Below are 17,161 nucleotides of genomic sequence, written 5' to 3' on the forward strand. Positions count from 1 at the left end.
TAAAAACCGGTAAGTTCAAAGGCTGGAAAGTGCAAAGTATAGAGGATCTCCGTAGTTGAGGGGAGGTATGGGAAGGAGGTTGTAGATCAACACTTGATCATCAGGAAATGGCTTGTGGGCCTCCAGGGCCTTCGGTTGGTAGCCAGGCCACCCAGTCCCTTGTTTTTTCAGGAGGCACCCAGGGATGCCTTAGGTCTGCCTACAAGATTTGTCTTCCTGCATGGTTAATCTCTTCATTTAATCAGATAAAGTGGCTCAAGGCAGTGTTAACAGCCTGCACGTCTTTGCTTTTGGTTAAGTGAGCTCAGCTCAGTGGGTTGAAGCTGGGAAGAGCAGCTAGAGGTTCCTTTGCAAAATGTTAACCAAGGCTGATGTATACCTGGAAGCAGTGGGGTGAGAGGGATTTGCATGAGAGAGACTGTAGGAGGCTGAGCTAAATGGCTTATTTGGTCCTTCAGACCCAAGGAATTCCAGGGTCGGGGAAGACTGTTCCTGAAAGCAGAGTAGCCCAAGTGAGGCTCTGTGTGTATGAGTGAAGGGTACATTCTGGGCTTCATTCCTCCAGGGGTTAGTGGCCAGCTCTTGGTTTCCCTGACTTGGCCTGAGACGCTGCCCTGCCAAGACTGGTGCCCTTGCTTGTCTCCATGATTCTCATCCCCTGGGCCAAAGGTTAGCTCACCTTTGTTTCTTGGTCCAGTGAGTGTGTGCGTCCATGTGCATATACCCTGCATGAGGAATGGGAGAGCAGTGAGGTCACCTGGGAATGAAACTGGCTTAGGCTCCCAGCCTGGCTCTGCCCATTCTTCACTGAATACAAGTTGGTTATCTGAGTCCTGTGTTCTCACCTGTAAATTGGGTTAGTAGTGGTACTAGGGGTGGTTAAATTCAAGAATGCTATGTGCTTCTCCTAACCCCTTCCTCACCATATTTTCTCTCTGAATTTGATGAGTTGGGAGTAGCGGATGAGGAAGGTTGTGTCCAGTCGAGGTGTAAGGTGGTGTGAGCAGCAGAAACACAGCGAGTGGGAGGAAAGAGAAACCTGGAGATTCGTTGTTCATTGGCCCAGTCTGGGGAAAGCAAGTGTGTTGTCTGGCCCCCTGGTGTTGTGGAGATCAGTACCTTATCAGGCCTGTACAGGGGTTTCCTGGGTACCCATGATGCGGGCCCTGCGGTCTGTCCTCTGGAGCTCTGGCTTACAGGTATGTGGTATGACATGTTGGTAATCAGGTGGAATGATCTGGATAGGTCTTTGGGGCCTGTTATCTTGTAGGTCTGAATTTGGAGGTCTTGCTGGAAATTCTGCTAGGACCATGGGTTTGAGGTGCCCTCTCTTTGGGTTATATCCCTCACATGCTGTTTAGGCTCTCCAGAGACCGATGTAGAAGAACTGTCTTTCAGGGAGCGAGGTGTGATGTTGGAGGGATTTTGGTAGAAGATGGGGAGTGGTGTCGGGGGTGGGGGGCGGGGGGTACTATTGCAGGAGAAACAACGGTACAGTTCTGGGCTTTGTGGGAATCTGATACTCAGGTCCTAGAGCTTAGACCTAGAGCCGAGGTCACTCAGTAGACAAGGGGGTGCTCAGGCAGGCCTGCCACACTGCCTCTTTGCTCCATTGGGAAAGCCGGGCTTTGTAAGCACAAAGGTGCTTGGTATGAGGGTGGAGCCAGAAGTTGAGTATGATTGGCCTGAGGGGCAGACTGGTTCCTGGTCTGCCTGGACCGCAGTCTGCTTTGTTGTAAGACCGAGAGTCCGCCTGGCTCCAGAGGCCATCCCTGGATCGTAGCTGTGGGTCTTAGGCCAGTGACTTGCTCTCTGATTTAGTATTGCTTCCCATCCTTACAGTGGAATAATCCTCCTCAGCAGCTTCTCTAGAGGATTCAGTGAGCGAGAAAGGAATGTGAGGAGACCTCCTGGGACAGTCACCTCCCTCCCTTGCCCCTCAGGTCACATGTTAATGCGTTAATATTAATGCTAAGTCATCTTCCCTTTGTTTAGCCTTCCCCAGTACCTGTGTCTAATGCCTGCTTTGTCCTGGGAGCTGTCTTGACACTCTGGGTGACCTTCCATACCTGGAGTGCCTTGCTGTAACCACCCTTGATGTTGACTCAGATCTGTAAGGCAGGTCTCCTTTTCTCTTGCCACCTGAGGAGGCCCGGACCCAGCCCTTACTGGTAGAACTTCCTGACTTCAAGGTTGTGGATCTGTTTGCTGAACCCTGAGGGGGCCTAGTATGCTTCTTGGAAGTTAGCTGGCTTTTAAGGTGGGGTGTTCTCAGAAATTAAGCAGCCAGTGGGCACTGGGTTTGGGATCTTGGCTCTAGCCTGGCTTCCTGCAGCATGGTAGCTTTTTGGAAGTGGTGGGAGGCAGGAACTTCTCCAGCTGTTCTGAGATGTACTTTCTTTTCTTCTCTTTCTCTCTCTCTCTCTCTCTTTTTTTTTTTTTTTTTTTTTTTAAGATTTTATTTATTCATTTGAGGCAGAGAGAGGAGGAGGCAGAGGCAGGGAGAAACAGACTTCCTGTGAAGCTGGGAGCCTGATGCAGGCCTCCATCCCAGGACCCTGGGATCACAACCTAAGCTAAAGGAAGATACTTAACAGACTGAACCACTCAGGCACCTCTGAGATGTACTTTTAACAACCCCAGAGGATGTGTCAGGAGCACTTTTTGAGCCCCCAGAGCTTATACTATCCCCAAAGTGCGTACCGAAGGCAGGGTTTTTGGTAGGGCCACCTCCGATCATCCCTTCTTGGAGGGCTGCCTCCTGAAGGCAGTGGTACTGTCACGTGTAAGGAACACCTTTTGCCTCCCTCAGGCAGTTAGAAGTAGAGCCAGTCCATGTCCTTGGCCTGTCTAGTCTCAGCTCGTCCCCCCGTCTCCCTAGCCTCTCCAGTGGCCCTGCGTCCATGGTGGGGGTTTGCCACCACTGCCCCTGCCTGCCCAGACTGGCCTCCCAAGAAGGCAGCTCAAGAAGGGCAGGGGCCCCTCCAGGGATCATCAGTGTCTGCCGGTTCTGCCTCTGTGGCAGGATGTGCTCAGTGTTTTCTAGCCCCAGAGGTGTGTGGGCCAGGCTCTCCCCTTGGTGACTCTGCTCTTCATTTTCTCACCATCTGTCAGTCACCTGAGGAAACAATTGCAGGGAGCAGAGCCCTGCCCACCAGGGCTTCACTGAGGCTTTTTCATCCTTCAGTGGTTTTCCTGCCCTGAGCTACCTCACCTGCTCCTGGTATTTGTGGGGGCTTAGCATTGGAGTTAGCTCCACCGTGCCAGAGGGGGGACTTCCCTACATAAAGCTTGATACCTTTGGAGGCCTTTAAGCCAAGCTTAATGGCTAATGTCTTACTCTGATCTCTGCCACTTGGACCTCTCAGCCAGAAAGGGTTGCGGGGAGGTGGGGGGGGGGGGGGAGGGATGAGGCCTAGCTTGGTAAAGAAGAGGAGGTCCTTGGGGCTCCAGTGATTTCTAATCCCCACCCTTGTGTTTGGGTGTTTCCTCACACCACCTCTTCCTGTTATCCTTCTCTAGAATTCTAGCCTTGAGGGGCCCTAGGCGACATGGTCATTTAAGTGTCTGACTCTTGGTATCAGTATCAGTTCAGGTCATGATCTTCTGGTTGTGGGATCAAGCCCGGCATCTGGCTTCAGGCTCAGCACAGAGTCTACTTGAGATATTCCCTCCCTCCCTCCCTTCTTCCCTCCTTCCCTCTTCCCTTCCTCCTTCCCTCTTCCTTCCCTCTTTCCCTCCTTCCCTCCCTCCCTCCTTCCCTCCTTCCCTCCCCCCTTCCCTCCCCCCTTCCTTGTCCCCCCTTCTCCTCTCCACTGCCCCTGCCCCACTTATGATCATTCTTTCTCTCAAATGAATCATTAAAGGAAAAAAAGAATCATGGCTTAAAAGAGGCCACTTGATTTCTAGACCCTTAGAACTGAAAGAGACCCTAGGGCCAGCCACTTTCTCCCTTCTTTGCTTAGATGGAGAAGTAGGCCCAAAAAGGGATGGCAACTAGCCTGGATTCTAAGTGGCACCATTAGGGCTTGATCCTCTTCCTTTTTTCTGCTAGGTTGGTCCTACTTTCCTGAGCCTGGAGTGCCGAGAGTAGAGGCAGAGACTGGTGGGCCAGGCAGGTTAGCTGACTACTCTGGCTTTCCTGTCCATGGGGCCAAAGCAAACAAGCAGGGACAAGTGCAGGGAAAAGTCGCAGTAGTGCTGGTCTATGCACCACTTTGGGCTGGAGGGTGTTCAAACATCGGTTCTCAGCTAGAAGGTGCCATCTGCTGGCTTTAGGAGAAAGACCCCTGCTCAGGGTCAGAGCCCTGTGGTTCCTGCTTGTCAGGCTTAGAGTCTTACCCGAGCTTAAACCTTTCCCCCATGACTTCTAGGACCTCTGACTTACCACCTTTCCAACCTAGTTTTCCTCATTTCTTTATAGCACCTCAACTGGGGGTAGGTAGAGAAACCTGTGAGGTTTGGATGCAGTTGTTACCAAGAACACCATGTGGCTTAATCCAGAGCAGCTCTCGGATTTCCCTCCCGCTGTCTTCCCTGAAGTGTTCTTGTGAGGATGCTCTGCTCTGACTACAGCACCTTTCTCAGAACCAAGTGACTATTTTTTGCACAGTTGCCTATGGGCACCTTCTGCCAGATGTGTCCCCATAACTCTCCATCCCAGACTTCTCTCCTGCTCCTTGATGCCACCAGCCTGACTTGCTAGCCTTCTCAAAATTACACAAGAAGTCTCAGGGCGTCTTTGAGGTTTCCCAGGCTAGCTTCCTCCAGGCCTGGCTTCATAAAGGACTCCTATCACTGCCCTGGACCACCTCCTTGTTCACTTTCTCTGTTTCCCCCATCCATACTTGCATGTTTTCCCTTTACTGGGCAGTGTGTTCCTTAAAACTCACAGCTAGTGTGCTAGGTGGGGATTTTACCTTGACTTGGTCAGCATCCTGTAACCAGCATAAGTTGCCAGGTGCCTGTGGTTGGATCAGAGCCAAGTGTCAGTGTTGAGTTAGGCCTGGGCTCTCTGGCTCTGCCACAACCTTAGCGTTCCTATATGATAGAGTAGGGAGTCTTCTTTCCCTTTTGTAGGCCTGGGCCAGAGGAACCTTCGTTCCTGTCTTGCTATTTCAGGAAGAATGAAGGCATCTGCTGGGGAGTATTTGGGGGCCCTCAGTACTCTTGCAGGTGGAGTAGAAGCCCCTGGAGAGCTTCTGGGCCTGAGTAGGGTGAGTCCAGTTGAGAGAGCCCTGGATGTTTCCCGTGGTGCAGCAGGTCTCTATCATTAGACGTCTCAACAGAAGTGTTTGTGTTCCTACTCCTAAGCCTGAACTTAAGAAGGAGGATCTTTGCAAGTCAGCCAGACCTAGTTGAACCATGAGGAGACTGAGGCATAGAACAGAGACTGCTGGTCCTCCTCTCTCTGGCCCAGAGAGAGAATTGGTCTGATGGGGCCCACACCCTCCCCACAGGCCCATTGGTGACCCCCATGCGTCTTTGCTTTGCAGGACGAGATTAGATGCACCCCGGTTGGAAACAAAGTCCCTGAGCAGCTCTGTGTTACCACCCAGCTATGCTTCAGATCGTCTCTCGGGAAACAACAGGGACCCTGCTCTGAAACCCAAGCGGTCCCATCGCAAGGCAGACCCTGATGCTGCCCACAGGTACTCAGCTTAGGACTCTCAACAAAGGACAGCAACAAATGGCCTGGCTGTGGAGTGAAATGGGTTGGCGGGGGGGTCCCTGGTGTGGGTGGTTAGGAGCCTTGGTTACCTACTTTTCCAAGCTTTATGTCTGCTTCCAGGTCAGTGGCATTGGTGGCATTCCCACCTAACCCAGGACCAACTGCCTATACCCCCAGAGAGCAAGGATTGGGCCAAGATTCTGACAAGGGGGGAATGCATTGTGGGCCTCCCACGACTTCCTTCTCTGTCCACCTGGACAAACACTCTTGTGGGTTATACTTAAATGTTAAGGAAGCTCGGGACGAAGACAGCAGAGCAGGGACCCATTTCAGAAGGGTAGGGGAAGGGTTCTGGGGACATGTTTAAGCTGGGACAACAAGGATGAGGAAGCTATGCGTGAATGCCTGTCTAGGCAGGAGGTACTGGGTTGAAACCCTGAGGCTGCAAGAGGGTGCTGCTTTCAGGGGCTAGTGGAGTTGGTGAGCAGAGCAAGGGTGGGCGGAGGTGACAGGAGGACCGAACAAAGTCTAGAGACTGTGATAGGGCAGCCTTGGCTATGTCCTGGGGTACTAGACTCAGCTAGGCACATCCCACAGCTAAGCATATCCCACAGGGTTAATTGGGAAGTGTTTCAGAGACTGAGCAAGGCCACTGCCCTCCGTGGGCAAAAAGATGATGTGTGTTCCTGCCATTGCTGCCCTTCCTGGAGAACCCCCAAGCTGAAGTACGCAATCACCAAGATGGTGAGGGTCTGACCCAGATGCTTCCACCTACCCCTTCCCTCGCAGGCCTCGGATCCTGGAAATGGACAAGGAAGAGAACCGGCGCTCCGTGTTGCTGCCCACACACCGTCGGAGGAGTAGCTTCAGCTCTGAGAACTACTGGCGCAAGTCCTACGAGTCTGGGGAGGACTGCTCAGAGGCGGCAGGCAGCCCTGCCCGAAAGGTGAAGATGCGCAGGCACTGAGGCATGCCGTGCCCTCCTGGGAACTCTGGCTCATCCTCACATAGCTGCCCCCTCCTTGTGTTCAGTTTTTTTGGTTTTTGTTTTTATTTTTTGTTTTTAGTTTTGTTTTTTTGTTTTTTTGTTTTGTTTTGTCTTTGTTTTGGTTTTGGTTTTTTTTTGATCCTTACATTTTTTCCTTGGGTTTGTTGCCTGTTGAGGCTGAAGAACAGAATTGGCTGGGACCTGATTCTCATGTTCTTGGTTTTCCTCCAAAATGGAAAGGCTATTGGCATCTGTAGGGGACAGAAGCTCACACCAGAGTGGCCAGTAGAGGTGTGGGGGGCAGCTGTCCTCAAGTGGGGCTGTGTCAGGCTGGGTTTATTTAAAAGCAACAAAATATTTTGGTTAAGAAAATTCTTGTTTTGCTTTAAATGTAAATCTTTTCAGTGTTGTAAATGAAGTTCAGTCTTCAGCCCCACCCCCCCCACCCCCCAATGTCTGGGTTGAGGTCTCGTTTGTGCTCCTTGCTGGTTCTGCAGGAGGCCTTCTGTCTTCCCACTTCTCACCCGCTCTCCAGGCCCTGGAAGTTCATGCAAACACCCTCTTTCTCCTGCAGCAGAGTTGTTCAGGATGACTGGGTGGGGTTGAAACAGTCCTCTGCCACCCCAAAGCTATTGGCCAAGCCCCCAGGCTTCCTCCACGCCCATTGGCCTGCTCTGCCCACAGGTCCTTGGGCTGCCGCGGGGCTGGCTACAGTGGTCTTGACCTTTCTTGCCAAGAGCACGCCTCTTTGCTGCGTTGCTCCTTTCATGCATATGCGTGTGATTGTACGAAACAGTTAGACTTGCCATGTTGGGGCAGTTTTAGGAATTGTTTCTAGCTAGAGGGACGGGTGTCCTTCCAAGTCTAGCATTTGGGGTATGGAAAATTGTTGTGGTGTGTGGTAGGGTTTTTGTTTTCTTTTGTTTTTGAGTTTTTATTTTTTCCTTTGGTCTCTTGGCTTTTTCCTAACCCTTTCTTTCCTCCTACATTGGCCAGCTTGGGCCTTCTCTCCATGTCATCCCCATAGGAAGGCAACTGCCCACCCCCTCTGTCTGCCTGTAGCATGCATTCAACCAAGGCCAGAGCTCAGGTCTGCAGACTGGGTTGGCGCCTTCTCTGCCTCAGGGGCGTGGGAGTTGGGGAAGGGGCTTTTAAGAAATAAAAGGAAAAAGATAATAAAGTCTTTGGCAGTTTCCACCTACTCAGATCCTCAAAGGTTGCAAGGTATTGATCTAGATTAATTAGGAATGTTTCATTGCCTGCCATGGCCGAGACCTAGGCCTGCTGAGAGCAGAAGCCCTCCCAGTCTCCGGGCTGCCACCACCCCAGGGGGGCCTTGACTCACAGAAGCCCAGGCCTGAGGCTGCAGAAATCTGGGGCAGCCGTCAAGAAGTCCCTCTCAGGGGCCAGAACTCCTTTGCCAGCGTGGATTCAAGTCGGGACTGCGTAACTAAAGCAGTTGCAGTTTTATTTTTTTTACAGCTTTTTTCCCAAAAATGATTTGTAGTTGTGTGTGCAGCACTTTGCCCTGATATGTGTGCTCTACAATAAAAACCAAATCTAATATATTTTGAAACAGTTGTCTGATACTGTTATAAGAGAGGATTTGCCTTTGGTGCTTCCTTAATCCCCTTATTTTCTTCTTAACTTTGAACCCGGGCTGGGGAGGCCAGAGTTCATTGCCCACCAGGGAAGTCCTCATGGGAGAGAATAGGGCAGACGGCAGAAGGTGAACTCTCCCACTCTCAGGAGGATGGGCCATGTGTCCAGGAGCCAAGATCACAACCTGCTGAGTTTTGAAGCCCTTCCCCCTGGGTTTGAGGAGATATACTGTATGCCAGCAAAGGAGGGACAGGGTGAGCAAAGGCAGGGGAGAGCCTGGCCTTTGTAAAAGATAGGCAAGTGGTTTTGAGTTCTTCTCAGTTATTCTTTAGTTCCTCCTATACTCTGGCCGAGTCCTCACTGTGGTCTCATCAATGAGCAAAAGTCTTCTGGTTCCTTCTTTCAAGATGTGTACTACAGAGTTGTGGGATATGGATACAGGCATGAGGCAGGCATGTGGGGACTGGGGTTGGGGCCCAGAGTGTTTTTAAGTCCCTTCTTATCCAGGATCGGGTCGGCGTAGGTCTGGAATCTGTCTCCCTTATTCACTTCCAGGGCCCAAACCAGTCTGGCTAATTCTTGCTGTGGAAAGCTAACAAGTCACTTAACTGCCCATTTAAGAGAGGAGAAGAGAGAATGTGGAGGGATCAAGTGACTGGCTGGGGCTCAGTCCTGCAAATGGGTGACAGGATGTGAAGGGCAGGGGGCCAGAGCCTCCATATGGTCTGTGGCAGGTTGGGCCTGCAGGGGTAGACTGGGCCATGGTTGTCCCAGAGAGGAGACCTTGGAGCTGAAAGGGGAAGTAACTTACTCAAAATCATCTAGATTACATGGCAGAGGAGGGTACCTCCTACTCTATGCCCAGGCTCCTGACTCAGGCATAGAATGGGCGGCTCATGTGGAGAGCTGGGGAGCTGGAACTCTACAGTAGCTGTGATAGAGTCACACCTGGGCTCTTCCTTGTCCCAAAGAGGCCCTTTGCAAGAATGAGGGACGGAAGAGGCTATGGGAAGGGGCTCTGGCCGTCATAGATCCTGCTGTCATTGGCTTCAGTTTCTGCCCAGCAGTCCCATGGCACCCCATCTCTGGACTAAGCCTGCGGGGGTCCCACACCTGACTCCCTGAATTTGACTGCCCCCACCCCAGTCTTGCACATGGTAGGCGCTCTAACATCTGACACCAGCCCTGCCTTCCTAGGGAGCCCATCCCATTCCTCTGACCCTATTGTGCTGGGGAAGATTGAGGCCCATAGTCCCCTTCATCCAAAAATATGAGTGTCCTACTATGTGCCAGGCTCTGCTGGGTGCTGAGGATACAAGACCGACCTGGTATGGTCTCTCCAACATGGCTATTCTAAATTGTGCTGATATAAAAGATGTGTAGCACGTAAATTACAAATAATAAAATACCCAGTACACTATTATTTTTATAGCCACGTGTTCCTCACAGAATGCTTTTGTTGATCTTTTTGATAGATTCTTCTATTTGTAGCCTTCCTGTGGTTGTAATTCAACCTTAATATGACAAATGGAACTGCATCCCATTGCTGATAAGTTTTCCAGGGCTCCTGTAATAGATTACCATAAACTTGGTGGCTAAAACATCAGAAACATATTTTCTCAGTTTGGAGGTCTGAAATCGAGATCATGGTCCAAACCATGCTCCTACTGGAGCCTCCATCCCTTGCCTCTAACAGCTCCTGGTGGCATTCCTTGACTGTGGCCCTCTAACTCTGGTTTCTGCCTCCATGGCCACATGGCTGCCTCTTCTGTTTCGTACCAAGTCCCCTTCTGCCTGTCCTTCATTAGGACACTAGTGATTGGATTTAGGGCCCACCTGGATGATCAAAAATAATCACATCCAAGGTGAAAAAATGTACCAGTTCCAAGGGTTAGGATCTGAAATCTTTGGGGGTCACTCTTCAGCCTACTACACTACTCTCTTCCCAATAAGTCTGTCATTAAATCTGGTACAAGGCCTACTGATTTCTCAACGTTAGAGCAAACTGTGTTAATTGGATTGAAATCTCTTAGCCTCAGCACTATTAAATTTAATCCGCATTATTTTCTCTGCTGATTTCTTCTTAAATCTAGACCTGTGCTGTCCAATATGGCAGCCACTGGACAGTTTGGCTGTTGAACACTTGAAATATGGCTGGTTTGAATTGAGATGTGCTTTAAGTGTCAAATACACACCAGAATTTGAAGTTAGTATGAAAAAAGAATGTAAAGTATATCATTAGTTACTTTATATTGATTACATGTTGAAATGGCAATATTTTGGACATACTGGGTTAAATAAAATACACTTTAATTTCACCTGTTTCCTGTTTTAAATCTGGCTACTTACAAATTTGAAATCACCTATGTGGTTTCCATTCTGTTTCTATTGGATGGCACCGGTCTAGAAAATCAACAATAAATCCATGGTGTAAACACACTCATGTTGTGAAGGGAGGTGGACGGAAGCACATTATATGGTACGCAGTCTCCACCACACAGATACCCCAGATGTAAGGAACGAAAGCATACAGACAATAGTAAAATGTAAAACAGGGAGTGCTTAGTTTTGAACACTACCTTTGTTTTCAGCAATTTTATAAAATTTTTTTAATTGTATAAAATTTCAATAATGACTAACGAATTATAAAAATTCTTAAAACTTGGGATCCCTGGGTGGCGCAGCGGTTTAGCGCCTGCCTTTGGCCCAGGGCACGATCCTAGAAACCCGGGATCGAATCCCACGTCGGGCTCCCGGTGCATGGAGCCTGCTTCTCCCTCTGCCTTAAGTCTCTGCCTCTCTCTCTCTCTCTCTATCATAAATAAATAAAAATTAAAAAAAAAAATTCTTAAAACTTGACAGTTGGCTCTTGTGAGTAGCTTCCCATGGAGGTTTTGAACAGAGGACACGATGAGACTTAGGACCCCTCTGGCTGCTGTGTTGAGGACAAGTCAAAATCATTAAGAGACGCATTGGCCAGAGATGGAAGGGCTGCCACTGTGGTTGGAGTCCTCCAGCCAGGTGTCCTGGTGCAGTTCCCCCTTGTGCCCACAGTGGGGCAGCAGAGTCTAAGCGACTGCTTCAGAGTGGGGCAGGGACCATCTGTCCCTAGGTTTGGGCCGAGAGCTAAGGCCCCAGAGGCAAGAATTTAGGTTCCCCACTGCTTCTGCTCTGCTTGGCCAGGGCCCCTAGGGTTAGGGGTGGGGGTGGGGGACCCAGTTCATCAGGGCATGATCCTGTGAACCTCTCCAAGTACCAGGGCCCTCTGCTTTGGGCAGCTCCTGCTGGAGGCTGCCCTCTCTGACCCCCATCCAGTCTCCCCAGACCCTTGGCTTCCCTCAGTCGGTCCAGAGTGCGCTGTGTGGTCCCACTGCTTCTACCAGGCTGGGAGACTAGGACCCAACTCCACACCCTCTCCTAGATTCCGTGAGTGTGGCCCTTTACAAGCTGTCCCAGTTTATTTTCACCACAGCCTCTGATACCTTACTTGGGGCCTGAGCTCAGATCCTGACTGCTACATACTAGCTGTGTGACTTTGGGCAAATTACTTAACTTCTCTAACCTTGGTTTTTTCATTGGTAAAATGGCAGAGGATTAAATGAATGACAATGGTGCCTGGCACAGACTAAATGCTCAGTGTTCATAAATGGTAGCAATTTTTTTTTGCCCCCATCCTATAGATGAGTAAACTGGGGTCCAGAAAGGTGATGTGCAAGAGGCAGGATGAGAACGTGGGGCCACAGGAATGAAACACAGATGAGCCTACGACAGGGTCAACCTGAAGCCTCAAACCTGACACTCCTGCAGGCAAGGAGGCAAGTGAATGTGAATCTCCAGGTCCTGTGGCCCAGCATGAGCTGAAGAAAAGCCCAGCTCAGGATCCAGGCTCAGGGGGAGTGTGAGGAGGGTCAGGGCTGAGTACTGCACCCACAGCAGCACTGGGCCAGAGGTCCAGAGACCACTCACTGGTCTCGAGCCCATTTCCTCCCCTGTAAAATGAGGAAAGGCTGGGTGTGCTCCAGTACTACTACTGGTCTGGCTTGTGTTTCACTGAAGGCCAGCACACTGCCTCTGTGGACAGAGGCCACCAGACTCACTGGCCCTCTCCAGTCTGGGCCCTAGAGAAGGCCCTGAGTGCCAGCTTCATACTGCATACTATGCAGGATGAGGTGCTTTCTCCTCCTCATCCCCAGCCCCAGGCTCCCCAGTGGCCTCCCCATCCATCCCCCCACCTTTCTCCCTCATTTCCTTCCACCCTAGGCCCTGTCCACCCCCACCCCCAGCCCACACTCCACTCCAGGAATCCTAGGGCCTGTGAGGCCCCTGGAGGAGCCGCCAGGAAGAAGCTGCATGTGTGGTTTGGGCAGCAGAGGAGGGTCATGGCCTCACCCGGGATCTGGGCCAGCTCTTGGAAGGCAGGGCCTGCCTGGCTCAGCCAGGTTTTCCTCCCACTCCCTTGCTGCCCCTACTCTGCCTCCCACTGGGGCTTTCCCATGCCACCCCTTCTTTCCTCCTTCCCTCCTCAGGTGGCTTTGGGCAAGTCACTTCTCTGTCCTTAGCTTCCATTTACTGTCAAGTGGGATTGTCCTTGTACCTCCCTCTAGTGCTGTTGCAAGGCTTCAAGCAGATAAAGGACAGATACGGCATTTATTGGGACGTCTGCTTCAGAGAACACTCCTGATGCATGCCAGTCTGGCTCAGGGACACCCTTGGTACCCACCTGCTTCTCTGCATGCCATCTACCACCCTTTCCTACAGACTGGACTCCTAAACAGTGTGGATTATTATTGTTTGTGTGTGTGTGTGTGTGTGTGTGTGTGTGTGTGTGTGTGTTTGTGTGTGTGTGTGTTTAATAGGTTTATTTTTGGGGGGAGAGAATGTGTGAGCAGGGAGAAGCAGAAGAAGGAGAGAGAGAATCCCAAGCAAGCTCCATGCTCAGCTTGGAGCCCAACACAGGGCTCCATCTCACAACCCTCAGATCATGACCTGAGCTGAAATCGAGTCGGAGGCTTAACTGACTGAGCCACCCAGGTGCCCCCAAAATCAGGGCTCCTATGTTGTGTGTGTATATATATATATATATGTATATATTTAAAGACTTTATTCATGAGAAACAGGCACAGACAAAGGCAGAGGGAGAAGCAGGCTCCCTCCCGGGAGCCTGATATGGGACTCAATCCTAGGACTCCAGGATCACACCCTGAGCCAAAGGCAGATATTCAACCACTGAGCCACCCAGGTGCCCCTATATTTTTATAATATTTCAAGCACACTGGAAAGTACTTCAACAGAGAAGGTACACAGTAGTACCCACTACCCACACACGCTAACATTTTATTGTACTGGCTTCAGATCTTTCTCAAATTTTTATTTATTCTTTTTAATGTGTTAAGTGCCTACTCTGTGCCAGGCACTATTTTGGGCACCATGGACCCAGCAATGAACAACAGCATTAAAAACTACCGAGACCTCAGGGGCTCACTCTCAAGCTGGGGAGACAATATACACATAAAGAAGGGACACCTGGGTGGCTTAGTTGGTTGAGTGTCCAACTCATGATTTTGGCTCAGGTCATGATCTCAGAGTCATGAGATCCAGCCCTGCTTCCCACTCTGCACTCAGTGGGGAGTCTGCTTGAGGTTCTCTCTCTCCTCCTTTCTCTACCCCTGCCCCCACTCACTTTTTTTTTTTTTTTTTAATTCATGAGAGACATAGGCAGAAGAATCAGGCAGGAAAGGGCATCAGGAGTGAGGGAAATAGGTTTCTTTGAGCAAGTATCATTTAAGTTAAAACCAAAAGGTTGTGAGGGATTTGGCTAAGTGCTGGAGTAAAAGTGTTCCAGGCAGGGAATCAGTGAGTGCAAAGGTCCTGAGGTAGGACATGTCTAGCACATTTGAAGAATGGTGAAGCAGCCAGCAGGTCCTAAAGAGAGTCCTAAAGCCGGCTGGCTCTCAAGGAACATGTCCCATGCTCAACTCCTGTTTTGAATCATCTCATTTAGTCCTTTGTACATATTATAGATGAGGAAATAAGCCCAAGGTGGACAAGTGGCTTACTTGAGGTCATCCAGCTAGTAAGGAGATGTCTTAGGATTTGAAGCCAGACCTGAGTCTTACCTCGAGCTGGGCTAGGGCCCTGGAGTGCCAGAGGAGGAGGAGGAGGAGAGGATGGAGGAGGGGGAGGGCGGAGAAGGAGGGCGAGGCCACCTCACCCAGGAAATGCCAAGAAGGGAGCAGTCATTCCCTGGCCTGAGGTTGACCCAAGGCTGGGAGATTTGAAGGAGGGATATGCTCTCCCTTCCAGTGCTCCCAGAGTAGGATGGTGGCACCCAATATCACTGAAGGTCCTGTGTTCATGGCCTTGCCTTGCCTGGGCTCCCCTGAGCCTGGGTTCTCTGCATCCACCAATGAGCCTGGCCACCGGCTCTAGTGTCCTTGGCGACAGCAGTAATCCCTGGCCTGTTCTCAAGGAGGCTCTGGGGGAGGGGAGACACAGAGTCATTAGTGCCCCAGACCCTCCCAGCCTGGGATGGAACCCTCCCTGGGGCCACTCCTAAACCCTGCCCTCATGTGGGTGGGCTGCCCTAGTCCACCACGTCTCAGTGTCTCAGTCCACCCATTTATACCACAGTGCACCCATTTAGCCCCTTTCAAACTGATGGATGAGGCCAAGCTGGGCCTCAGTCACCCAAGAAAGGGCTGGTGTAAAATCCACATTCTGGACCCCCATTCCACAGGCACACTCATTTGGGGGACCTAAAATCTGCAAGGTTAGAGGTGTGGGGTGACTTCTGACACCTCATGAACCCCTCCTTGCTGCGGGACCCCTATCTGTCCACCCCCCAGGCCTCTACCTTGGGTCAGATGCCTCTTCTGGGCTCCCACAGCCTCCTCCCACCCGTGTCTCCCCTCTTGGCACAGTAAACCCTGGGTGGTCATTGTCTCTGCTCAGCTCTGTCCCCCTACCCCTGGCAGCCGTGAGCTGGGAGTGTGGTGGGGAGGCATGGAGGCTTACTGCCTGATGACTAAGGCCCCTTTCAAAGACAGACAACTGGAGACTGAGGAAGGGCAGGGACTGGCCCAGGGTGCTACGTAGCAATTAGCATGAACTTTGTGGAACTGCTAACACACACACACACACACACACACACACACACACACACACGAAGGGCCTTCCGCCTGCCTGGAACTTTCTAAGGGCTTTACAAGTCCTAATTCATTCCATCTCCACAGCAACCCTTTGAAGTAGGTACTGGGTAGTCGCCACATTTGCACAGGTGAGGACACTCAGGAACAGAGAGCTTAAGTTACTTGCCTCAGGCCACACAGCTTCTAAGCAATGATGTGGGAATGTAAATTAACAACTTCACACTTCCCTTTGTGAGGTTCTCATTTTGTGGAGGAGGAAATTGGGGCTCTGGGTAGCAGGGCAGGGATCAGAACACAGGCCTCAGAGTTGCCTGAGCTACCTTGTCGGGTGTTCAGTGCACAGTGGCCGGAGGGGTCTGGCCCTCTTGTCCAGCCAGCTCGGCTGGCTCAGGTGGAAGGCCCTGCTTGCCTTGGCCCATCTGTCTTAGCTCCCCCAAATGTACAGTGGGGAATCCTGTTTCCTCCCTCACAGATAAGTTGAGGCATTAAGTCCCTTGAAACAAGAAAGGCTTTGGAATAGTGTCTGCCACGCTGGAGGGACCCTTACACTTTGCAGTGCTGATCATGGTCCCTGCACTCACCTCCCTGCATCCCGCCCCCCCACCTTCCTCTTCCAGATGCAGCCCCAACCCTAGGGCAGGGCTGAGCTGGGCCGCTGAGGGCGTGGGCGGCCGGCGGTGGGGGACAGCCAGGCCCCACGTTGCTTGGTAGCTACCTTAGGATCAGAAGTCGGGCCTGCCTCCCTGGACACAGCTGGGGGGCGGGGCGGGGGGGCGGCTGGTGCTGGCCCATAGGCCCCACCTAAGCTCCTGGGAGTTCCCTCCTGCCCAGCCCTGAGCGGGGGCAGCCTATCCTCAGCCTTGGAAGGAAAGGTTCGGCCTTGAGGCCACGGTCCAGAAGAGAAAAGGCGGCCTTCGAGGTGGGTGGGGACAGGCCGATAGTCCCTTGGAGAGTGGAGGCGGGGTGCAGCTTTGTTTATATAGTGTTGCGTGCAGGGGAGGCCCTTCCCCCACCCTGGAAGAGCCCAGATCCAATCTCGGTTCGCCCCAAACGCCACCTCCGGAGGCAGGGCCTCTTACCTGCCCCTCTCTAGCTGGATGGCCCGTGAATCCCGCGCTGCTACGCGTAGCCTTTTACGATGGACCCTGAAGGATGTGTAGGAGATTTCCAGGGGCGAGGGACTGGGGAGGGCATTCCTGACTGACCACCAGTGGAGCAAAAGCGCGGTGGTGGGAGGTGTTCCGGCACACTTGCGAACAAAGCGCTGCCCCGTGGAACTGTATACCTTGGCAATCACTGGGCCGTAATGTAGGTGGGGAAACTGAGGCTGGGGGGCCGAGAAGTTGGATCTGTCAGAACTCTCCCGGCTCTCGGGGCAGGTCCGCCTCATTACCTGAATAAGCACGCCGCTCCTCCCTGGGGGAAGGAAAGGCCTCCTCCAAGTTCGGGAACACCCGTCAGCCCCCTCCAAAGCTTGTCCCCAGCCGCCCACGCAGGAAGCCTGGCTCGCGGACTACAATCCCGGCAGGACCCGCGCCGCGGCGCATGCTCGGCGGGAGCACCTTCGCGAGCCCGGCCGAGCCCGGGGGCCCAGTCTTCCCCCATTGTCTGGCCGACAGGGGCGGGGCGAGCGGCACCGGGGCACACCCATTGGTCGGGTTGTACGTCAGTCGCGCTCTGCGTCCGCCCCCGTGCAGGCCCCGCCCCGCGCGCCCGCGTCCGGGCCGCCTGGCGCCCCGCCCGCGCCTCAGG

At 52.1% G+C, this 17,161-nt stretch overlaps 1 protein-coding gene and 1 long non-coding RNA gene across 3 annotated transcripts in view; one reads left to right on the top strand and one right to left on the bottom strand.

Annotated features, from left to right (window-relative positions):
- ALKBH5 (alkB homolog 5, RNA demethylase) overlaps window positions 1-10,579 on the top strand; it is a 26,295-nt gene extending 15,716 nt beyond the window's left edge. For both annotated transcript variants that reach the window (XM_077892385.1, XM_077892384.1), the window contains 2 exons: window positions 5,496-5,651; window positions 6,461-10,579. In XM_077892385.1, the coding sequence (XP_077748511.1) occupies window positions 5,496-5,651; window positions 6,461-6,638 (334 nt within the window). In that variant the 3' untranslated portion in view covers window positions 6,639-10,579. The remainder of the gene's footprint in view (window positions 1-5,495; window positions 5,652-6,460) is intronic.
- Window positions 7,632-17,053, bottom strand: LOC144310816 (uncharacterized). Its single transcript, XR_013376474.1, has 2 exons — window positions 16,489-17,053; window positions 7,632-14,736 (listed from the first exon to the last, which is right to left on the bottom strand). It is a non-coding gene; the product is annotated as an uncharacterized LOC144310816 (long non-coding RNA).
- Between the last annotated feature and the right edge of the window lie 108 nt (window positions 17,054-17,161).

Source organism: Canis aureus, chromosome 3 (genome assembly GCF_053574225.1).
Source record: "Canis aureus isolate CA01 chromosome 3, VMU_Caureus_v.1.0, whole genome shotgun sequence".
Lineage (NCBI taxonomy): Eukaryota > Metazoa > Chordata > Mammalia > Carnivora > Canidae > Canis > Canis aureus.